Source organism: Hippopotamus amphibius, chromosome 17 (assembly GCF_030028045.1).
Source record: "Hippopotamus amphibius kiboko isolate mHipAmp2 chromosome 17, mHipAmp2.hap2, whole genome shotgun sequence".
Lineage (NCBI taxonomy): Eukaryota > Metazoa > Chordata > Mammalia > Artiodactyla > Hippopotamidae > Hippopotamus > Hippopotamus amphibius.
This window is the reverse complement of record NC_080202.1, coordinates 21008219-21033505: the sequence shown is the minus strand read 5'-3', so window position 1 is coordinate 21033505 and position 25287 is coordinate 21008219. Positions and strand designations below refer to the sequence as shown.

Here is a 25287-nt window from a genome sequence, read left to right as displayed (position 1 = left end):
AGAGATAGTGGTGCTAGACTGCCTGAGTTTCTGTCCTGACTCTGCCACTTATTCTGTGATCTTGGAAATTACTTATCTTCTCTGTGCCTGTTTCATCATCCGTAAAATGGTAATAAAAGGGTATGTCTTATAGGGTTACTGTGAAGATCAAACTGAGTTAATGCACATAAAGTTCTTAGAATTGTGCTTAGCTCACAAACCACAGTAAACATGCAGTAAGTGTTAGTTATTATTAAACTGGGGTACAACAAAAATAATGAACTTACAATAACATGGGGAAATGACTCTGTTAAGATGTTAAGTGAAAAAAAGCATGAGACAAAATTACACCTGGAGTATAATGATAAACTATTGTTAAAATACATTTTAAAAAACTGGGGGCTTCCTAGGTGGCGCAGTGGTTAAGAATCCGCCTGCCAATGCAGAGGTCACGGGTTCGATCCCAGCTCCAGGAAGATCCCACATGCCGCGGAGCAACTAAGCCCGTGTGCCAAAAAAAAAAAAAAAAAAAAAACTGGAAGGAAAAGTTAATACCTCTGTGTAGAGGACTATGGATGCTTTACTCCTTTCTTCTCTTTCTCATATTTTCTTATTTTCAGGGGGGAAAAAAGTCTTACTGTTTCTACTAAGTATGTAATAACATATTTGAAGGGAAATTAACCTAAACTTAAAGAGACTACAGAGTCAACCGGGCCAACACTACATCTCTATCTGGGTGGCCTTAAGCACAAAGCATGACGTAAGGAAATACTGTAGAAGAGTTCATCTCATTTCTAAAGGTATGTAAAAACTCTGGCCTGTGTTCTCATTAGACTATCTAAAAAAGTAAACATGAATATAATTAACGTCTACCAGAACATATTTTGACTTCCAAACCAGAAAATATTTATCCAAACTGCACAATGAAACTGTACAAATGAGGCATACCATCAAACCAGTCAATGGCTGCCTTAGCTGAAGGAGGGTCATCAAATGATACTGTTGCCTCCCCTTTTGGCTTCCCTGTGTCCTTGTCTGTGTACAGATTTATCATTGGTTTTCCAGTCTTCTTATTTGTCTGAGGAACAAACAAGAGGAACAAACAAGTGGGTGTTAGTATTTTAAGAATAAGTAATCATGAACCCCACAGACAACTAAAATTTTATTTTTCAAAGGAATTCACATATCCCATACTACAAATACTAGCAACTTAACATAAAAATGAAGTTATCTGTAGGTTCTGAAAAGGAAAACTCTCTAAAATACATTAAGTGAAAACCAAACTATAAAAATGATACACAGTATACTGTTTTATCTATGTATTATTTCTTTAAACCCGCACACAAAAAAGAAGATAATGTTTCATATAAATATATACCTTGTAAAACAAAACAAAACAAACAAAACAAAACAAAAAAGGCCAGGAAGAATGTTCACCAAGCAAATAAATAAATTGCCATTAAGGCGTACACACTAGATTTGGCTGGGAAGGGACTGGAAGACAAAAACTTTTACTTTTCAGAACTGTGTGAATTTTTTACATATTTCATGTGTAATTAATAATTTCTTAAGAAATTTTTACTCTCCAAGAAGGGGGAAAAAAAGTAATTCCACAGACCCCAAAACAAGGGCAAACTGATTTCAGGCAAATGCTACAATCTACTAACACTGATCTAAATGCTGCTTTCTAGTTGGAGATGAAAATATATGCATGAAACAAATAGCACACAAAAGACACAAGTACAATAAAGCTACGAAATAAAGCATTATACTGGGCAAATACACAGCAGATATTAAATACCAACATAAAGAGTTGTTAGTAATAACTTGGGTTTTCATATGTTGGCATTTCAGAATATGAAAATGTTCTCACAATTTCATTTGGTTCTCACAAGTTTAGGAGCTAGGCAGAGACTATATTTAGAGTCCTAAGATTGAAAGCCAAAGCTGTGGAAGGCTGTGGAAAGGTAAACAAAAGGAAGGAACAGAGTCTTCATGTATTTAGCAAATTTAGCAAAGGCCTACAGACATGGGTGAGCATGTGCATGAGGGAATTTTAAGAGACAAGCCTTACTGGAGTATGGGCTTATTATGTAATCTATGTATCTTAACCAGAAGACGTTCATAATTAGGAGATTTTCAACATAAGCCACCTTCTTACTCACCTTGATAATTCCTATTTGTTTAAAGAACTCCCCTACTTGATCTGTAGACACACCCTCCCCAAGTCCTTGTACAAAGATTGTGTTGTTATCTGAATTATCAGATTCTGAATCTATGGAGAAAAAAAAATGATTAATTTTTCATATTCCTTAGGTTTACTACATCCTATTTAGTAATCAATAATAATAATTTATTGTTCAACATTCAACCTTTTCTATGACCAAAAAGGACCAATATACAAAACCTCTTAGATACACATGCAAAGTGGTCACAATAGTTATTTGGTAGGTCAAAATTGTCACAACTGAATTTCACATAAAGTGGATCAAGTCCATTCTATGTCAAATACATAGACCAATTAAGGGAGGTATTATAAATCTCACTCTTCAGATTCAGATACAAGACTCAAGCTCAGGAAGAGATGAAGAAAGTATAAAGAAGCATTCCTTTCTTTGGAGAACTTTAATTCTTTCTGGCTAATCAATACTTTTAAGGCTCTCTAGTAGAAAATTCCCCAAATCTGACATTTCGGACTTCCAAGCAAGTGAAGCAGAATTGCTCGTTTCCCATTCACTGCAATAAGCTTGACATATACCAGAGGGTAGGGGCACCCTGACACACACCTTACCTTACATGCACACTTTTGGATTAGTATAATAAAGTAAGAAAGATGCACAAAAACTCAGCCCATCAAGGCTTAATTCAGAAATTGCCATCCATATAGAATACTTTAGAATCTTAATAAAAACAAAAGTTCTGATTTCAATATATATTAAAACTTTCAGCTCAGACTTTTAATCGCTAAATCATCACTTTCAAAAGGCTCCATCCAGGTAGCCTTGAATTTCATGTGAAAATATAAAGGTACATGAAATTAGTGGCCTCCACCCAGAGTATGACAATTATCTCATATACGAATTCAGGTTTCTTAGGTCTAATTAAGCAGACTATCAATCCAATGTAACAGTTTCTTTCTTCCTTTTTTTTTATAAATTTATTTATTTATTTATTTATTTATTGGCTGTGTTGGGTCTTCGTTGCTGCACACAGGCTTTCTCTAGTTGAGGAGAGCAGAGTTACCCTTCATTGCAGTACACAGGCTTCTCACTGTGGTAGCTGCTCTTTGTTGTGGAGCACAGGCTCCAGTAGTTGTGGCACACAGGTTCAATAGTTGTGGCTCGCCGGCTCTAGAGTACGGGCTCAGTAGTTGTGGTGCATGGGCTTAGTTGTTCCGAGGCATGTGGGATCTTCCCGGACCAAAAATCGAACTCGTGTCCCCTGCATTGGCAGGTGGATTCTTAACCACTGAGCCACAAGGGAAGTCCTCCAATGTAATATTTTCTTAAACACAGCTATTCTACTTCAAATTCCCCAATGATACCAATTCTCTCATATCTGATTTGTAGTAATTAAATAAATGCTAATTAGCAGTACAAAATCAAGTATTTCTTCATGAAAGAAAAAGTAGAGAGCATGGGAAAGCATAAACAGCAATTTTCGCTGGCAAACTTTCCAATCAATCCCCCTGAATTTTTCTTTCTGGTACGTCTTGAGAAGTGAAGCTTCCCCGTTCTGGCATTAGCACTATCAAATCAAATCTTCCTCCTGTACTGAATAATTCCTCCAAACACACACACATTCTTCCTTTGAAAAAATGGAAAACTAACATTCTCTTAATGGCAAAGTCACAAACTACCATAAACCTTACCAGCATCTGGTCTGGGTCCATAATCCCTGTGACCTAAGGGAAAAGAAAAGAAAAAGAAAAAGAAAGCTATTTAAGGCAACTCATCAGAAATCATTTAAAAACAGTAATAACCAAGGCATGAAAAGTCAATATTTCCAAAATCCTTGTAAGTAACCATCACAGATTTACAATATAAATATATAAATTAAGTTTTATTAAAAGTTTAAGAAATCAAGAAGAATGTCAATATTCCCTTAAACTTGTCCCAGACGGCACCAGCCACTTTGGCATTATGCTAGTATCACTTTTCTTAAGCTCTGGTTGTGAAGGCTGATTGGAAAACCCTGATAATTTAAAAACACCTTGTCAGCTACCTTTATTAAAAAATGTATTGACAAAATCCAGTGAAGGTCTCATTCATTGATCACCACAGACTCTTTCATGCAAATTCAGTGTAGAAACCCATTGGACTGTTTGAGATCAACTTTTTGTCTTTTTAATATTTTGAGAGATATACATGTATGTATTTAAGTTTTTTAAGCACACAACACACACCAGCCTCAACAGAGTAAGAAAGGGCTTAGACTACGTCTGCGGGATATTGGTGGCTTTTAGATTTATATAGCATTTCCACTGAAACATTTTGGGATACTCAGCACTTACCACCAAAATTTTTGAAGCCACCGCGGTCACCACCACTGCAGAGGAAAAATTGAAGAAATGATTTCTTCCTTAAGTCTCTAATGTGCTGAGCCCTGGGCTCAATCTACACTTAACTGTCACAAGTAGAGCGCCCAGGAAAACAGTAGCACCTCTAACTTTCCAGTAAATTTCATTTCATAGACTTCAAATTCACCTAATGTTTTCCCAAGGATCTATTTCCACAAGGGTGCCTTTTCAAGCTTATTACAGAACACATCTAATATACTCTTATTTTACAAACTTCCCAACCCCAAGCCAAAGGGATACTATTCAAATCAACTTAAACTGGAGGCACAACAGGAAGAATGCTAAATTAGAGCAAACATTCTTTCCAAAGGAGTATTTTTGTTAAATATGAGAAAAAGGAAAAAGACTAGAAGAAAAATATAAAGCAAGGTTAAAATTTTGATAGCAGAATGGGAGAGGTAAAAACTTGAGCACTATGTTCTACTGTGATACCAAACAGTAGGTTTCATGAGATGAAGAAAAAAGTGAGGTACAAATATACACAAAAGTGATACTGAATGAAAGCAGTCTTAAAAATTCAAATCATTCAGCTATCTGGTAAAATGAGCACTAAAAGAAGGCATAACTTTCAACTGCCCACCTACTCCATACCCACTGCAATATGCTAGATCTCTTCACAGAAGAGCCACTAAAATTCATGCTGCCAAATGCTCTGTAAACCAATCAGCAGACCATATCAGAGACAGAATGCTACGTACTCCACAAGAAAATGACTTGGGCAATCTCCAATGCCAGGTGAGTCAATGGCCCTTGTGTGCATAGCTTAATGTAAGAAATCTAAGATCTCTCTTATCAAGAAACTCTTTAAATACTCATACATTAAAAGCTTGTTTCTCTTAACTGAATTATGTAATCCTCTAAGATTCATGTGCTGGCATGGACATAAAAACACCCAAGGTTTTCAGATGGTGGTATCTAATTTTCTACTACTACTAATCTTATACTATAACCCAAGAAACTAATCCAGTATACTAATATCTCTTCACTGCTTAAAAGCCTCTGTTTTAGTGATAACCCTGCCCTGTAGATGGCTTTTCTTAAGCCATCCTGAGAAAAACCACTCTGACTAAATGAGAAACTATTTTTTCTTTATACATCTAGTCTAAAACTTTGATGTAAAAAATTTCCTTGCAACTGGCATAGATATAGACACATGCATCTTAATTTGCTATTAATTTTTATTTGATGTCCAGGAAATCTAAAAAGGAGAATAAGGCTTTTCAAGGCTATACAGACAAAGTGAAGCTCAGGTCTTTCATATACTTAGTTTCCTACTGAGTTTCTAAGACCTCTCTTTCAGAACATTACCCAAGCCCTCCCGCCAACCCATACTTCTAAATGACCTGTATCACTGCTTACTTAACTCTTTAAGGAAAGGAAGCTAAACAGAGTTCTGAGATTAAACTGCTAAAAATCTTATTAGAAACAAGATATCTCAGGTTTCTTGAAAGATGATCATTAGAACTCTAAAAATGATGAGAAAAAGAACTAGTGAAAATATTAGGCCCACATTCCTATGTCAGGACGTTAAAGTACCCAGGATAAAGTTGTTGGTTTTTTTTTTTAATAGGAAATTTTTCACAATTAAGTGCTGGAAGAGACACCACTTAATTATATTGCTGTCATCTTAACCAAGTACCAAATTACTTATCTGGTCACAATGGAGAGAAAATATGCAATGTCATACTTCAACTAGTTCCTATAATTTCTATGTGGCCAGCAATTTAACTCTGAACAATTAAAAACAAAAGGACACACCCCTATAAAATATAAAAGATATAAAACAAATGACACTTGAGTAGGTTTATAATTTCCTATCCCTCAATATAATGGCATTTTAACTTAAGTCATCATTACTGAGCATTTCCTTTGAAAATTCAGCAGCTTAACACTTCAAACAACAGCCATAAATATGGAAACATCAAAAGTACATTTGAGAAAGTACTAGTCTTCAAACTAAGAGACTCAGGGTATAGTCTTAACAATCACTAATCGATCTTGAAAATTTGGACAAGTGAGTAATTCTCCCCAGGCTTCAGTTTCCTCCTTTGCAAAATAAGGGTCTACAGCCTTACTACTTGAAAAGTGGTCTATGGAATAGCAGCAAAGGCAGGACCTGGGAGAGTCTCAGAAAAGCAAGCTCACCCCAGACCTACTGAATCAGAATCTGCATTTTAACAAGATCCCCAGAGAGTTCATAAGCACATTACAGTTAGAGAAGCACTGGTCTAGATATGTACTGTAATTCTATGTGAGGCTTTCTTTCAAGTTCTAATGTTTCAATTGCTTTTCTCTTTCCTTATTAAGAAATTTCATATTAATCAATTACAGTTCCTTACTAGGAAATGTATTATGTTAAATACAGTAAATAAACCTCAAATAGTACCACTATTAAAACAGTTAACAGAAGATGGGCCTGTGGTTAAGAATCTTTCTTTCGAATCTGCAGTCAAGTTACAAGTCCCTCTTCCATAAACTAAGTTAAGGCCACACTAGCAAATTAAGACACGAGGACACGTGAACATCTGAGTCAAGATGCTGCCACAAGAAATTTGTTTTCCTCCCAGAAAAAGAAGCAAACTTGTACACGTAAAATATTCCTGAAGTGAGGACATTTTAAGGTAAAGAAATAGAGGTATTTACTAAAGTAGAGACATAATATAAGCATACTCAACTTTATGGCTAAGTGCCTGCATAAGAAAACCAATTGTATATTCTTGACTCAGCTACAGCAATGGATGTCCCAAGTTCAAAACCACAATGAGCAGCCTACTCTAGGGTAGACTCTGAGGGTTCTTTCACTGTTACAGCATTACATATTTAGAGAAGACAGTCAGATTTAATTTCAGGTGCTTGTCAAGAAAGAAAATATACTCTTACAAAATATCTATTTCCAAAATTTAATTTTTAAAAATCCAGATATATCTATATTCAAGGACTAAAACTGCCAAGAAGTAAAAGGACAATACAGGAATCTTTATCTCCAGAAAATTCAATACCCAGAGAGAAAAAGAAACTTATTAGCTAAGAATCGAAAAAGATTAGTTTTTTTAAAAAACTGTTCCGTTTGACTTTTCATACTAGTAAATCCAGAATATAATTTTTTGGATGTGAAGACTAACATTAATTCCAAACATAAATGACTCAAATGGATTTAAATACCATTCTCAATAGTAGCTACATTTATGTTCTATTTCCTCCCATGTCTTACACGTATGGTAAAAAGGCTTTCTGGATTCAGTATTTACCAACATTTCAGAAGGCCAAGAAACTACCATTCTAGAGCTGCACTGTCCAATACAGCATTTACTAGCACAGGTGGCTGCTGACCTTTTGAAATACAGAGTCTAAACTGAGATGTACTCTAAATGTAAAACACAAAATGGACTTCAAAGTCTTGGTATGAAAAAAAAAATGTGCAATATCGCAATAGTTTTTATACTGATTACATAATTTGATATGTTAGATTAAATAAAATATGTTATCAAAATTAACTTCACCTGTTTATTTTTCTTAATGTGGCTGCTAGAAAATTTTACATTACATATGTGGCTCACAGTTGACCCACATTATATTTCTTTTGGGCAACACTGGCTGGACTATCACTAGTACATATGCACACTTTTAAGAGACCTATTCAAAAATTCTTATAAGAAGACATTCAAAATTCAAGATACCTTTTTTGAGACTTGAGATATTAAAGCCTAAAAAAGCTACTTAACTTGATGACATACTAATAATGGAAAATGGTTATCTATAAAGTTCTAGTAATTTTGCAATGCAGTCAGCACAATGCTAAGGTTAAAAACACTGAGAAAATTTACGGTCTTAAGCTTCTAGTCCACTAGGAGGTCACTGATCTATTTCCGAATGACAATTAGAAATTCAATCTTTTTTGCTGCAACTGCTTTTTCAAAGAAAGACATTGTGTCCTATAGTCCCTATAAGTCTTCACATGTTTCTCTGCCATGGCTGGGAAGCTGACAGTTTCCTTTAGTCTGAATTCTTCCTGCAGCCAAGCAATCACACAACCTGAGTCTAAGAATGTCATATCCTTTACCACACATCCCACCTTCACCTGCAAACTGTGCCCCTTCTTTAACTATAAACCCAGCTAATGCCAGATATTCTTCACACAGCCATGAAAGGATCACATGTTCAACCCTGCTATTTTTTAAGTAAGATGATTACAAACACAAATGGGAGTGTTGATGAAGACTAACAAAAAATGTTTGGGTGTTTTTAATACTTAAATGTAAAACCAAGTGTAGGGGGGAAAAAGCCCTGAAACTGGGTTGTTTTTTTTTAATTTGAAACACTTTACGCCTATAAATAAGCTAAAAACCGTATCTTGAACAAGATACTGTGACACGATTATATGAGCTTCATATTTCAGTATCCATAAACGAAGTTTTATTGGAACACAACCATGTTTATTCATTTATACACTGTCTATACCTGCTCTGATACTACAAGAGCAGAGTTGAGCAGTTGCAAAAGAAACCACATGGCCTGTAAAGTCTAAATTATTTACCATGTGGCCTTTCATATAAAAAGTTTGCCCATCCAATACAGAAAGTATAATCATCCACATAAATTTCTTAAAAAGGCCTTTCATGCACATTTCATTTACTGGCTAAGGGGTGGGGGGGCAGGGGGCAGTATACAGACAGCAAATGGACAAGACCCCTCCCCCCAAAACCCTACCCTGACTTGAACTAGAGCACCATCATTTTGACCTAATACATATTGGGCTTCTACACTACATGAGATTTTGTTTGAAGAGGTCCTAAGGTTAAATAAGAAGATTTGAAAATCAAAAACTAAGTTCATGATTCAGTACCTGGGCCAAAAATTATACTGAAATGTTGCCAAGGAGGTTACAAAGTGCTTAAAACTGGTACACCCAGATCGGTTAAGACACGGATCGTCCCTCCTTCACCAGAAGGATCACTCAAGGTCCTTTCAACTCTTTGATTCTAGGATAAGTCATCTCTCAAAGACGAAAACATATTTTTAAAGACTTCCCTACCCTCCTCCTCCTCCTGAAAAGTGGGATTCTACCATTCTCAGTCAGTCACTGTCATAGTTTAATAATCTATACACGTAATTATAATTTCCTTATGAAGAAATTAAACCTATGATATACTATAAAACACATAGCATCCCCCAAGGCAGCCAATAATCTAAAACATATTAACTGGAAACTCACATATACCTGTTAATTACCTTGTCTGGGGTTCTGTTTGAGGGAGGGAAGCTATTAGGTAGAGAGTAAGCACCGTATTACTCTACATTGTTCACCTATATCCAGATGATGGTAGACTACCCTATCTGATAAATAAGAGGCATACAATATACTTGTTTTACCTTAATAAATTGACCTTGGCTATCAATCAAGACTTTTAATGTTTAAGTCTTATAGAGGTTTATCAAATATGTTTAGACTTTAGATTTGCCAGATCAAAGCACTTGTACACTAAACAGAGAAAGTCAGTGAGATCAAATTCCTGGCTCACTTGAAAAATTAACAGTGCTGTATGTAACTGATTTTCTCAGGTCACCTCAGGGAACAGACACCCAGCCCCCAAGAAGCAAAAGAGTGACCTGGTACCGATACATTATTGGCAGTTAACCCCCTGCCGACAATTTCAATTCCCAAGAAACACAAATTATCTTTTAAGTCTGTATATTTTACATACGAAATTTGCAACCTACAAACCTCAGCTGAGGACAATAAATATCAACTAATTTTTCATTTGTTTTTAGAGCAAAAGTGCTAAATTTACAGATATATTTGAAAGTAATTTTACAACCAGCTTTCATAACATACGCCATAAATACCAAAACCTGATAACAGTGGAGAAAAGGAAAGCTGAATTAAAAAGTCATTCCTTTTCCACAGTTTAGTCTAGACAAAATACACATTGGTATGTGACATTGTACTAATTATTTCAATAATCATTTACTTAAGAATGGGGACAAAATAGTTCAGTTACATAAAATCTCTCTCATTTTCCAACCCCAACTTTATACTCTGCTATTGCCTCCTAACATTTTCCCTTCCCAAGGCAATTCAAGATTAAAGAACAGCCTCTCTACCTTCCAATCTAGAATTAACTTACCTTTCATTTCCTACATATAAAACACTTGGATTTCCCAGAGTCATCTTTTAAAGGAGTTTAGAGTCTATGGTTCTGGCAGGAAAAACATCGTTAAGTGGTTTAACCACACCATAGTAGGAGACTTTTCTCTATTGGTATTTGATATATACCACATTAACTGCTAACAAAGCCTATTTTGAGGTAATTTATGTGACATCTAAGACTGAAAATAAATTTTGAATTTCTGTCCTCTTTTCTACAACATAACCTCTCTTTCAGGCCTCTTAACTAAATCAGATGATGGAATCACACCAGCTGAGTAACAACAACAAAAAATAAAATAAAATAAAGAGAAGAAATGTAGACATCTGTACCTAAAAACTTACCTTGATCCTGTCATAGGACCTCTTCCATCCTTGTCATATCCCCCACGCCCTCTACCTCCTCCCTGTGACCCGCCATATCCTCTATTATCTTCTCCATACCTACTCACATCACGACGGTCATCTACAAAAAAGAAAATTAATACATACGTACATAAATAACTTGAAAGTTCTGACACTGGCTTTCCACAACATAATCTTAAGTGGCTCTTTGGGTCACCTGTGACCTTCAGAAAATGGCTCATGTGCACAAAACTCAAATGCAAGTCATCATAACACCATCTGGAATTAAATGTATGAGAAATATCTGTGTCAAATTCCATTCTACCAAAGCCAAATAGCAAAATGGTGATGTGGCTATCACCATCCGATGTGATGGAAATAGTTTAAGTACATTAGGTACAAAACCCTATTAAATTAAAAGAATATCCAAATCTTAAAAGTTATTATTTTTTTCATGTTGAAAATATTTAAATGTGAATCGAACACAGACAAGGAACAACTAGATTTTCAAACTAAGAGATATTCAGTGAATGATATATTCACAGTGATATATTCACTGAAGAAGATATTCAGTGATGAGCTTCCACTTTTACTCATTCACTTAGTCATTCATTCAACTATTCAACAAATATTAAGCTGGTACAAAAATGAGTAAGGCAGGGCCTTTGCGCTTGAAGCATTCATTTTCATGGCTGGTCAGATTCCTAAATATCATGATATATACAAAGTGATATGGATAAAAGAAAGAATGACTGGTCCTTAGATGAGGTTAGAAAAGGTTAATACAGGATCATAATTTCCTCAAATCACATACAGCACCACTACCAAAAGAACTGGTAGCATGGACTCCCCTGGAGGTCCAGTGGTTAAGACTCTGTGCTTCCACTGCAGGGGGCACAGGTTCAATCCCTGGTCAAGGAACCAAGAGCCCATATGCCACACAGTGTGGCCAAAATATTAAAGAAAAATTTAATTAAATTAAATTTTTTACAAAAGAACTGGTAGAAGCAGCATCGTTAAATCATCAGTTGATTGAGACAACAAAGGAAATTCAAATATTCAGCGAGCAAAAAATCACATGATCATTTGAAGTCTCCAAGAAATTCAGGAATATCAATCTAATAAACCAGTTCTGATGGCCATGAGACAGAACATACGTTCAAGATCACTCCAAATTCTTATTTGGGACAGCTGCAATTCTCTGTGTGTCTTTTAATACAAAACTCAACATACAAACAATTCTATGAGGGGGAAAACAGAAAAATAATAGAGGGCAGCATATCTTACCTTGTGTGTGGTGGCTGTAATTTTCCCTTTGTGAATGGCAGGACTGCTGGTTTTGATTATAGGGATCATGCTGCTGATCATAATTTGACTGCTCGTTATAAGAGCCTTGATGTTGATCATAGCCTGACTGCTGGTCATATGAATCTTGTTGACCATAGTCTGACTGGTCATAAGAAGGCGCTCTTCCACCTTGGCTAAACAGAAATCAAGAACTTGAGCAATTTTACAGGACTGCTTACTGTAGCAGGCTGACTGAAACTAACTGCTTTAAGAGGCCTGCCCTGCTAGACCTCATCCACATTTACTACTCCCTTCTGGTGGGGAATCATTTAGCTCTTTAATCTAAAGAATCTTATCACCAATAGAATGACTTTCAAACAACAACTCTATTATCACTGAAGAGGTGTCTCATTATGGGAAAAAACACACACCTTTGAAAACGAGAGAGAAGCAAGAAAATCACTATAGTTTTTATCATCTTGAATTAAAAAAAAATTAAAGATGACATAAAGTACAGTAATATGTCTGACTTTAACAAACATGACACAGCAACTGCTGAGTCCTTTTTAATAGTTACACTAAAACACTCTATCTCAGGTTTAACAATATTATTTAATAACATTTTGGGGACTATTTTCTTATCTTTAGAACCTTATCTTCTAAACATCTTCAATTACAGTAAATTTTAGGAAACAGCAATAAATCGAAGTTTTAGTCTGCTGAGTAAGAGGAACCTGCTTTGTGATGCCATTTTTTAACTGAAAAGAAAGGTAACTACCAGATGAGACTGCTTTATTATCTTTGGCAATTCAAAAAGAAAATTCTAAGTATGTTCTGAGCAATACGACTATTAATTACCTGCTCTCAGGATGGGAATGTTGAAACACTTAATTGATTTGAGTTCTAATGTTTACTCAAAAAAAAAAAAGGAACAAAAAAATGGCCTCATAACAATAATCACATCTTATTCTGCATCAAATGATCAAAACAATCTAATAAAGATCAGTATGTTCCCCAACTCCCTACCCAAAGCAAGCACATCACAAAGGTCAGAAATCTAGCACTTCACTTTAGAATGACTGTCAAACCAAATCTAGCATTTCTCTTTGGTCCACATTTATATGTTGCATTACCAAAAATATACCTTATGAAAAGATTCTCCTTAACTTTAAAACTAACCAGTAGGACTCGAAGAGCTTTCTAACATAATGCTTTCTCGATACTATTTCCTACGTTTGTATTCCATTTTTACTTTTCAAAGCACTCTTCTATCTAAAAGACTCATAAATCTTTCCCTAATGCTTTTTTTCCTCCCAATGCTTTTATTTAATTGAATTTCGCTTAGAAAAATTTCTTCACTGCAGGGAAAAATACTAGTGACCTCAATTTCTGCCTCACTTTTTAGCTGTGTAACTTGATAGGCTATATCATCTTAATGACTTCTCTTCACCTCTGATAATTACTGACACTATCACACACTGGTGTTTAAAACAGGATCAATTAAATTATGGAATGCAAAAGCATTTCACAAATTATAAAGCACAGTAGAAAGTAAGCTGCTATTATTATTAAAATTAATAACAAGTACAGGCTCCTCAAATCTGAAAATTAAAAAATATATATATAAGACCTGTAAAATTGCTAATATTCACCTACCTATATTAACAACTAAAACATTTTTTAGGGTATCTGAAATACATGGATAGGTTTTGGCACTTTTTTTTTTTTCAATATTTTTGTCCCTGAAAAGGTAATACATTAAAATGGTTAAAAAATAAAATGGAAATTAAAAGTAAGCATTGGTAAGTCTCCTTTTATAGGCAGGTTTTTACTTCATCTCAGGCGTAAAGCAGAGGTCCAAATTTTACTTTTTAACATTTAAATCATGTGTATTCATTTACAGCCAAACTAACTGTACAAATAACACATCATAAGAATCAAATATCAATATTGACAATTTCCACGTTCTTTATAACACAAAACTGAAATTCATACTCCATCAACACTTCTTCGGGAAAAAAAAAAGTTTAAAGCTAGGACTTTGTTAATGAAAACTATTTAATACCCAAAGTGTTATTTCCACTTCCCAACACAACCTCAGTACTTCTACTGTTTCCTTACCCTCCTGATGATTCCACATTTTGCTGTGCCTGGTTATTATAAGATTGCTGGCCGTATGAGCTCTGCTTTTGATTCTCATAACCACCGTAGGACTGTGAATAACCTGAGGATGGGATGGATATACCATTTATGAAAGGTTCTGATTTTTTAATTTCTAAAACAGCAAATTTAATACATCAGTCCAACCTGATTGGCTCTGTCCGTAACTGGAGTAGCCGCCATAGTTCTGTCCATAAGAAGAATCAGTAGTTTGCCCATAGCCAGAATAGCTCTGAAATTTAGGTAAATACAAGTTTCATTACGTATTTAAGACTAAAACTATTCATAAAGAACTCAAATTTATATTCAACCTACTTGTGGTGTTTGTCCATAACCTTGGTTGCCTTGATTTCCATAGGAAGAATAACTGTAAAAGAAAAATGTACTACTTGAAAGAAATGTGCTAGAATTTAAAAGCTTAAAGAACTCTCTCTTCATTTTCAACTTTCAACTCAAATACAAGCTCCCTTCCTAAGAAACTGTCAATTTGCCTACCTCTTAGAGTCTAAATTGAAAGGTAATAACCAAAAACTGTCAAAGACATAAACGAAGTCATTCCCAGACCTCTTAAATGCCAAACACACCCCAGAAGTTTTGCTTTGACAATCTCCCACAAATAAAACTTCACCAGAGCTAGAAAATCCCAAGAGAATTATGCTTGGACAGGTGGCAGGTTGGGGGTAGAGGGGAGTGACTACGTGGTAGCAAGACCCATAATAAATATCTGAAGCAGAAAAATAATGACTCTTTAAGTTAGAGCTTTAATCAATTTAGCTGTGCTTTGACAGATTAATTTCTTCCTACCATTTGCCTTAAATTTGCCTCTAACGTCCTAGAAAAGGCACAGTGTGGCACTAACATCCCCAATTTTTAGTGCCTCAATAATGAGAGGCACGTATATCTTAACAGTACTATCATGAAATGAAAGTATACTGTATCCCCAGTGTCACAGAGAGCCTGGCATATAGTTTGTTGACTGAATGAATGAATACATGTAGCTTCCTAAGATTTGAACTTTCTTTTTTATTGCATATAAACTTTAACAAGTCAGAAACAAACTTTCTGAATATATGCCAAAGAAAAGTCAAACATCTGCCAAAAAAATCTTATATTAGCGCTATCAAGTGCTAACAGAATTTCTTAACTTTATAAAATATATTTCATTGAATAAACATTTGCTAGTTGCCTACTATGAGGGTCTATCCTACGAGAACAAAAAAGTCAAATCAGTTTTGTTTGCGTGAACCTAAAACGTGATGCCAGCAGATATCTGAGATGCTCTTCTGAATATTCCACACTGAACTGCAAAACATTTATAGTACAAGTTGGAGGCTATATTTCTGGTAAGCAAGAGCATCCTACACATTCACATAAAAACAGACTTTTCTTTTTATTGTGAGCATGGTAAGGAGTCCTTTAAAAATCCTAAACACGTCTATCACAGTGCTTCAAGAAAATCCACTCCAGAAAAAAAAACATACTAGCATATTATACAATCAAAAAATAAATAAAATGCTTTTTCTAAGAAGCTCTTATAGTTCAACTGCTTAAATCCTTTTAACAATTGTTTCTTCTAAACAACTTCTTAAAGAAAACAACCTTTACAACACCTATGAGATCTGTTTTAATCTCTAGGGGGCACCTATATTTACTGATTCAAACAGCCTTTCAAAAAAGGAAAATATTTTACAGCACCTAAGTACATAGGCTCTTTTCTCTTGGCAAGCTAAAATGTAAGTCTTTTAAGATGTCAAGATACCAAATCTCCAGAGGGAAGCCTAACTAAATTTATCTTTTTTGCTCAGTTCTACTTGTTCGTGGTATTATGGAAATGTACGTATACTTTACCTTTGCTGCTCACCCCCAGACTGACCGTAACTTCCAGAATCTAAAACACATAAAAAGAATTTTTAATCTTATTTAAAATTACGCTTCCCTCAAAGGCTGACTTTAGCTCTTACAGATGAAATGTGATAAAAATATGTATATATGTCGTAAAGAAGTAACTAAAGAAAGAAAAACTAGAAATTAAAAATACAGAGCAAGGAAAAATCTGTGCCAATACTATTAGCTACTTACAGTAACTACAGCTTTGAAAACAACTACTCTACAAATATGTCCTAATACTCTAAGATAAATCCCCAAGACTACATTTACTTCATACCCTTGCCAGCCTAACATATACACCATTCCCTCGCACTGGATTGGACTGGTTTGGCTGTCAGCAGCAACAAGATCTCCGAAGACTTGGTAAAAGCAGCTAAGTTAGTTGTTTAACCCCAACTTTACCAAGCCTTCACAGACTTGGCCAACTGGTATATACCAACTCAGCAATACTTACTTCTAGCTTCCTTGCTGGCAATAAAAACTACCAAGGAAGGCCTGAGTTGAGTAAAATATGTCAAAAAAATAAAAAAAAGAAAATAATTTGAACTGTGAAGTTTTCTCAATACTTTAAAATGTCAGTTATTCCAAAAATTTTTGAGGAGGCTCTACCCTTTAGGCTTCTCCTCAGAGTCAAATGAATGGCCTAACTTTATAAATAATGAGTAAGAGAAGACTATCACATGAAATACTCTTTCAACTGCAAAAAATGACTGAGGGTCTCAAACTGCTATTAGGCCCAACTTCATCTAATCTGAATGAAACCATATGTTGCTGAACCGTTCTGAAAGCCCACCAAAAGTCAAACCAGATTAAGTGCCTTTTTCATTCAATTCATATAAAGCTACAATATGAAAACACTGCCACTGGCTCTATAAGTGGGTGATATCAAATTTGCCACTTTTGTGCAGTAGAGATCTCCAATCAGACTGAACAAGAGTTTCTTTAATTCTTAATTATTAAAATACTGAATGAAATCCTAACACAAACTACTTCTTTTATGAATGTGGACAAAAGACTACCTGAGATGAAATAAAAAAATTGTGCATCACTGCCCATATAATAAAATGACTAGATTTGTCACTAACAACCAAAAGAGAAAAATATGAAAAGGATACAGAATCTAATTGGATCATAAAGAGATTAGATGCATCTATCAAATGGTAAAGGAAATTAGTTTCAACCAATTCAGAAACTAACAAGGACTACAGTGGGAGGAGGGGGTGTACAAGTAAAACAAATATACATACAGTGGGGATGCATGAAGCTTTAGGTTAAATTATACCCCAAGGTATTGATGTGGGTTCTCCCAAGTGACAAAGTCCAAGACCTTACTGTACTTTGGCTCAGGAAAAAAATTATATAAGTACACAGCACATACATCATGTGACCCGGGCTTAAATCTAGTATCAGAGCTCTTAACCCCATCACTTCAGCTCTCTGAAAACTGTAAATTCGACTTCTTTAGCTGGCTGACTTTAAAACTCTAGAATATAGAAATAGGCATACTGACCAACAAGTCTAGCACTTAATATATTGAGAAAGTACAGATGTTCTACCTTCACCAGAAAAATATCAGTTTATAAATGTTACTTATGGCATTTCAAACAACTGCTCATTATGAGTACTTGACACTTGAGCCTGCTATCTGGGGCCATGAATTACTGAGAAGTGCTTTTATTTCCAAGTGTATAGGATTTTGATATTCTTTGTGGTTTTGTCTCCTAATTATATTCCATTGTAGCCGGAAAAGGTATTTTGTATACTATTCCAGGTATTTGTTAGGATTTGCTGTTTTTTGTTTTTCCCCTTGGCAGACACTTTTACTTGTAAAAATGTCCCCTATGTGCTTGAAAAGAACTGTATTATCTAAATGTTGAAAGAATTCTGTAAATTTGTAAGATGATGCTTGTTAGTTCTATCACTCACATTCTTACTAATGCTTGGTCTACCTGATCTACTAATTACACAGAGAAATATGTTCAACCCTGTTTGACTCCGTATCTGTCAATTTCTTATAACTGAGTGGGCTTTTCTTGCTTTCAACATTTTGAGGCTATATTGTTAGGCACACAAAAGTAGATTTACATCTATCCTGGTGAATTTCCTTTTAACATTACATGAAGTCTATCATTAAAAATGTCCAAATCTTATTTTGACTGGTACCATAACTAAATCTTCCTTTTGGCTGATGTTTGCCTGATTAATCTTTTTCTGTCTCTATACTTTCAACATTTCTTATTCTGATGTTTTAGGTATATTAATTTTTTTTTTTTTTTTGGCACACAGGCTTAGTTGCTCCGCAGCATGTGGGATCTTCCTGGAGCAGGGATCGAACCCATGTCCTCTGCATTGGCAGGCAGATTCTTAGCCACTGCGCCACCTAGGAAGCCCGGTATGTTATTTTTAAAGTATATATCTAGGTCAATTTTTCCCAATGTGAAAATTTTTGTCTTTCAACTGACGTTTTCATATTTTTACTGTTATTGTTTGTTTATTCCTACCACCCTACACTGGACTATCTCTTTACCAGGGTCTTTTTTCTTTTTTCAAATCCTTACCTTCCTTCTACTGGATTTTCCTTACTCCCTTTCCCTCTACTGCTTCAGAATTTAAGACAGTCAAATTCTGTTCTTTTAATAAGTTACCTTCAAAATTTAAAGATTTTGTTCAATTTTTAACATGCATTCTTGACAGTTCAAAATAAACTTCAACTTCAACCTCCACTACCATGTAAGAACTTTAATGCTATAATGCCAATCACAGCCTTCCCCTATTATTTTTCTTTCACTTTTTTTTCCCTGTATCTTTTGCTTCCACTTTAAAACTCTACATTCCATAGTTAATACTTTTTATTTACTGCATTTGCTGCCTCCACATTTTTTTTGCATCCTACTCCTCCCTTCCGGATTTCTTTTATTAGTTCTTTCAGCAAAGGCCTGAAAGGCCTGAAAGTGGTCTTTTATTTGGGTAAAAAATTCAGGGTCAAATGTTATTTCTCCCCTAAATCCCAAAGATCATTTCATTATTTAGTGACTTGTTAAAACTTTTAAGGAGTCTACCAATCTTACCATTTCCCTATTTCCTCTGGTAAGTTTATTACTGGTATTTGATAATCCGCAGTTTCACATTTATGCATCTAGGTATGAACTGATTTTTATGTCTCCTATTTGAGACTACTGCTTCTTGATCCATCAATTTTGGAGAATTCTAAACTATTAATTCTGCACCATCTTCTCCTTCTCAAACTCACATTAGATGTACAACAGTGCTTCACAATCTATTTCCTGTTTCTTACTATCTCAATTTTCATCTTTATCCTTCTGAATTGAACCCTGGGTAATTATATCATATCTATCTTCTACCTCACTATTTCTTCTGCTAGGTCTATCTACAACTCAACTTAGCCGCTTTCTCCATTTCTAGAAGTTACACTTGGTTCTTTTTCAAATCTATGTAATGTTTTTCCATGCCTTGGTCTTTGGGTTGATTCCTTCTTTTAGGTTTTTAATTATTTTAAACATATAATACTCGCTTTCAGACTATCCATTAGGAGTTCAAATGCCATTTGTCACTCATTTTGGCGAACTGTTTCCCAGAATTCTGCAATGTTTTACTGTGAACTTATCTTTTGCAAGGCTTGTTTTTTCTGCAAGATTCCTCATAACTTAGGCTCTGAAAATTCCTCAGAAAAGGTTTTTCATTTGTTTCTGTTAGGAACCCCAAGGTTACTGCCAGTCTAGAACCAATTTTTATGTCAAATTTCTTGGCTTGAGGTTTCCAGGACCTCATAACTAGTCTAAATGTACACCGAAACTGTATGAAGCACGGTCCCAGGTTACAAATTCTCGGGACAAGACTTTTTTTCTCAGTCAGGGCCCAGGCTTCCCTGTTATCTCCTATGCTGGTACAAAGTTCATTCTTTCACTGGAGATACAGTCCTTCAAACATCCAGGTTTTCTGTAACCGTCTCAGTTCCCATTACAAGGCTCTAATGGTCTCAAGGTTTCATCTCCTGTTCTTAGTTACTTGGGCATTAAACCCCAAGTCTCTGAATAATGAGACCTACACACTCCTCTATGCCTATCATGCTGGCTTCCACTTCATTTCTGGCAAGGGGGCTCGCCCTTTGTTGTATGTAAATTTTTGCATTTTCAGTTACTTGTAGACACAGGATTTGCAAAGTTACCTTAGTCTGCCACACTGCCAAAAGAAGTATCTTGACTTTGTAATCTGTATATGTATAACTGATATTAGATTTTATTTTAACTTCAAAGGTGTCAGATAATTCACAATTGTCTGAGAGTCTGACTCACATTATTTACAATTCTGATTTATTATGTAAGCATTTATTTTATTAGGTTTATAAGTCTGTCCTGTCAGGCACCTGTAGTGGTTGAGTCAATTTGATAAATTAAATTTATAAGTAAAGTTTGGAATGTTTAAAGGACTTTAAACTTTATGCCATTAGTTGTTTAGGGGGAAAGTCTGCGCTGTTCAATTTATTAACTTAAACATTCAACAAGAACAAGTCAAAAGCATTATTCCTATTTTTATACAAAGTCAAAAGTATTACTTTTATACACAAATTACAAAATATACAAATAGTATATAACAACACTAAGTAGAACTTAAAAGATTCCAACCTTAACTGACTTAATGTAGAAACAAGCAATTATTAAATAGTGCTTTTTGACATGAAAGTCAATTTCGATATTAAAAAACTCAAATTACAAAATGGCAAGTATGTGCTGTCTTGGTAATTTTGAAGATCAGTAATAATGGGTTAACCAGCTCACACACTATTATGACACACTGAAACTCCTGCATTTTACAAACAGTACACCTCTAAAATTTAATTTTCCGTAAAAGCTACCCAGTCCTAAAAAATAAGCCATTGCTTTAAACCAATAATCACGTTAAAAATCAAGACAGGTCAATAGTTTTTAATGAGCACCATAACCACCTAAACAGTAAATTTCTCCATGAAGGTAGGAGAATCTTTTTATTTTTTTTGAATCACGGATTGGTTACATGCCCTCCTGAGAGTGTACGTCTATGTACTTCTGTGGAGCTTTACCAGACTCCATTCCAAATTATGCACCCGGTAAAACATGTACCAATGTCCACTTTGAGATAGGAAATTATTTCTTGCTTGAGCAAGAATTAAAGACAAATTCTGTGCAATTAACAGCCTCTTACATCAGGTAAATGTCCCTTGCTCCAAAAGATCAATCTTAACATCAATGTTAATCTAAGGAATGTTTATCATTCCTCTGCCCAACCATTCTTGTCAATTTAGTCTCCTCTCAGTCTGCTGCTTCCTTTTAGTCACACGTTTCCACTCTTCTGCAAAACTGGATTACTTGGGGGACGGGGACGGGGAGGGGGTGGATATCAACAGGTTCTCCCTTAAAAAAATGTAAAATACTCTGCCAGCAGTCATTTTCATCCCAACCATATGGCTTTCAGGGATGTGTTCTGCTTTTCCACCTGAAAAGTCTAACTCTCCAGATGGTTTTTAAGCGAGCGGAGAGCCGGGTCCTTCTTTTGCAGCCTGTGATGTACCCAACAACAGAGGACCTTGTGTGGCAGCTTGGACTGCTAAATCAAGAGCAGATCCACGGCCCAGACGTGATATGTTCTGCTTCTGCAGGATCTAAACGGGCTGTCCTGGTAAGACAAGGCCTCTTTTTCTCTTCCACACAACGGTGTGGGGGCGGGGGGGCCCTCCTATCAATTTAAGTGCTTGGTGGAAAACTGCCTTTCCTTTGGTCTGTATGTTTCAACGTAAATACCACATGTACCTACAAGAGCCCATCAATAAAAGACAAGGCTCACTTTCAAGTTCGTGCAGAAGATAAACAACTGAAGAGGAAAGATGACAGAGGAGGTGAAGAGGAAGCTGAATTATATGCAAACACCCCCAACTCGAATCCGGGAGGCTGCTGCGGAGGGAATGACGACGTGTGTGTAGGATTTCGTGTCAGGCAACGTCCTTTAAAAGGGCTCCCAGAGCGTCAAGGCCCCCACCTGATGAATGGGTGAGTCAGGAAGGCCCAGCTCCACTTCACGGATGGGGAAACTGAGGGACGAGACGGCGAGACGACTGGCCCGAGGCCTCGCTGAAAGATCTGAGGCGGAGCGGAGAACCAGAAGCACCGATTCTCTCCGGCTGATGCTCTAATCACGGGATCCCCCCGCCCCTCCGATGGCGTAGCTGCCTCCGCCCCCCGACTCACACACCCTCCCCCGGGAGCGGCACGTCGCCTCAGGTTCCAAGGACAGAGCCAAGCGACTGGGGGCTCGAAGCGCTCCCGCCGAGATCTGCAGACGGAGAGCGTTGGGAGCGTGCGTCCCTCCAGTCCAACATGGCGGCGGCAGCGTCCGCCCCCCTCCCCCCCCCAGCCTCCCTCAGGGCCGGAGGCTTTCCCTCGGGGCCCTCCGCTGGGCGGGAAGACGGCCCAACCCCGCCGGGCCCCTTCTCGCCGCTGCCGCTGCTCGCTGAAGGAGTCACCTACCCGACATGACTAACGGCTGCGGCGCGGAGCCCCCACAGCCCGCCGAGAACAAGGAATACGAGAGCCAGGCGGCGCTGCGGCCGGCGCTGTACTGAGCGCGGCGCGGCGGGCTTGACCCGACTGCGGGGCCTCGGCAGCCAATCAGAGGGCAGCGGGCGGTACCACAGCGCCACAGTTCGAGGGGTGGCTCTGTGCTAGGATCCGCCTCGGAACGCGGAGGAGCTCAGAATCCCTCCCGTCCCCCCCCTCTGCGGACGGTACCATTATTGAGAGGGAATTGAGGAAAGGACGTTCCAACGCAGCCGTCGGGATGGGGGAGGAAGCGAACCTACTCCCTGGCTAAAGTCCTGTTGCTCCCTTCGTGGGATCTGATAGAATTCGAGGTTAGAAAGCGAAAGAGGAGAGGCTTCATAAACACAGGTTAGATGGTTAGCAAAGGCCTTTCTTTCGCTAAAATATCGAATGGTATGTCCTAGTCCGCTCTGCTCGGGCTGCAGACTGCTTGAACAACGTGGGGGCGTTGGGACTTGCTGAGCTCCGGGCCGGAAAGTCGCCTCCCGGTGTGTTGTAACTACTTGTAACTGATAGACGACAAGGTGATACTAGAACACACGTGTGCCTTGAAACGAAATCATACACAAACCAGACCCTGAGGATGTTTCGGGGGGGGGGCGGGGGGAGGGGGTCGAGCTTTAGTTTTCGGTGCTAGGATAACAGCTAATGTTAATTGTCAAGTACCTTGCATCATTTCATTTAATTCTCACAACAGACTGATGAAATACTAGTCCCACGTTACAGACGAGAAAGCAGAATTCGCTTGCCCAGGGTCGCACGTCTGGTAAATGGCCAACGTGGAACTGGAATCCTGGTAACCAGACGTGACTGCCTGTGAGTCTAAACCGTTCTGTTGTACTGCCTTAGAGGGGACTCGAGCTCTGGAGTCTGAGATGAGGCTATGAAAGCTCAGAGAGCGCACAAGGACCTTTCCCCAAGGGTGACGCGACATCTGAACGCAACCATAAGTGATGAGCGCAAGCTGACCACTTCTTCAGTGGGGAAAAGTGCTTTCGACTAGCTCTAAAACAAATGATTCGGAACTTCCCTGGTGGTCCGGCGGTTAGGACTCCGCGCTCCCAATGCAGGGGGCCTAAGTTCAATCCCTGGTCAGGGAACTAAGATCCCGCCAGCCGCAACTGAAGCTGCCACACACCGCAGCTGCTGGGAAGATCGTGCGCACCGCAACGAAGATGCCGCCTGATGCACCTAAGACCGGGTGCAGCCAAATAAATGATTTTTTTAATGATTCAGTATGTTTGGAGTTTACCCACGAGGGCAGTATGGTAGGAGATGAAACCAGAAAAGAAGCGGGCTAAAAAGCTGAGACCTTGTAAAGTACATTAGAGCTTGTGCTTTATCTTGAAGGCAGTGGGTACCTCCTGCCAGATGATTTTAAAGGAAGATAAGATTTGCATTTTCGGGCTGCAGTATTAACAATGTATGGAGTTGAGGAGATGACCAATGCAATAATTCTGGTGAGGGATCATAATAGCCTGGACTTAGGTTGTAGCTGTGCGGGTGGAGGTAAGTGAAAAGATCCCTGACATACTAGGTAGTAGACTGGTTAAGATCTGGTGACCAATTTGGGTGGGAAAAGAATTGAGAAGTCCTGGGTAAACTCTGAGTTTGGCACAGGGACAAGTGGGCCGGTGATGGTGTCATTCACTGTGATAGGGAACAGGAGGAGGAGCAGATTAGGCTGAAGGTGGAGCAGTAAGTTTAGAATTACTGCCTTCAGGTCAGAAAAAGAGGCATGAGGTCATCTCCATTATGTGAGCTGAAACAGTAAATGTGAGCTTAGCTGTAGATGCAGAGGGTCATAGAGCTCTCTAGACGGGTCCAAATAAGGAAGGCTGAAGCAATAGAAATTCTTTCATGACTAAAAACAATTTAGCCATTCAGTATATATATTGAGGAAGACAATCCTGGAGGAGGAGAGGGTCAGGAAAGAATTTGGTTATTGTCAGTGGGGGGAGCAGGGAACACGACTTATAGGTTTTTCTTCCTCTTTTTAAATTTTTTTAGAATTGGGGTATTTTAAAAGATGGATATACAAGAAGTGTTGTTCATCATCGACCTCTTAACTTTATACCACCATTCATTTTCTTTTTATAAATTTATTTATTTTTGGCTGCGTTGGGTCTTCATTGCGGTGCACGGGCTTCTCATTGCAGTGGCTTCCCTTGCTGCGGAGCACGGGCTCTAGACGCACGGGCTTCACTAGTTGTGCCTCACGGGCTCTAGAGCGCAGGCTCAGTAGTTGTGGTGCATGGGCTTAGTTGCTCCGCGGCATGGGGGATCTTCCCGGACCAGGGCTCAAACCCGTGTCC

The 25287-nt window shown here is 37.5% G+C and overlaps 2 protein-coding genes across 3 annotated transcripts in view; one reads left to right on the top strand and one right to left on the bottom strand.

Moving 5' to 3' along the window:
• The window catches only part of TAF15 (TATA-box binding protein associated factor 15), a 28641-nt gene extending 5636 nt beyond the window's left edge, over positions 1-23005 (bottom strand). The window contains exons 1-12 of one of the 2 annotated variants that reach the window (XM_057715159.1): positions 22901-22985; positions 22413-22513; positions 16344-16383; positions 14811-14862; positions 14643-14727; positions 14457-14559; positions 12336-12529; positions 11049-11169; positions 4493-4527; positions 3851-3883; positions 2145-2254; positions 928-1057 (exon numbers count right to left, since the gene is read on the bottom strand). In XM_057715159.1, the coding sequence (XP_057571142.1) occupies positions 928-1057; positions 2145-2254; positions 3851-3883; positions 4493-4527; positions 11049-11062 (322 nt within the window). In that variant the 5' untranslated portion in view covers positions 11063-11169; positions 12336-12529; positions 14457-14559; ... (3 more) ...; positions 22413-22513; positions 22901-22985. Of the gene's footprint in view, positions 1-927; positions 1058-2144; positions 2255-3850; positions 3884-4492; positions 4528-11048; positions 11170-12335; positions 12530-14456; positions 14560-14642; positions 14728-14810; positions 14863-16343; positions 16384-22412; positions 22514-22900 lie in introns of both variants that reach the window. The other variant, XM_057715157.1, reaches the window with a different exon arrangement.
• Positions 23006-23186: 181 nt separating this feature from the next.
• Positions 23187-25287, top strand: part of MMP28 (matrix metallopeptidase 28) — a 34720-nt gene continuing 32619 nt past the window's right edge. Inside the window, exons 1-2 of the mRNA XM_057714658.1 lie at positions 23187-23320; positions 23670-23788. The gene's annotated coding sequence lies outside the window, so the exon portion shown is untranslated. The remainder of the gene's footprint in view (positions 23321-23669; positions 23789-25287) is intronic.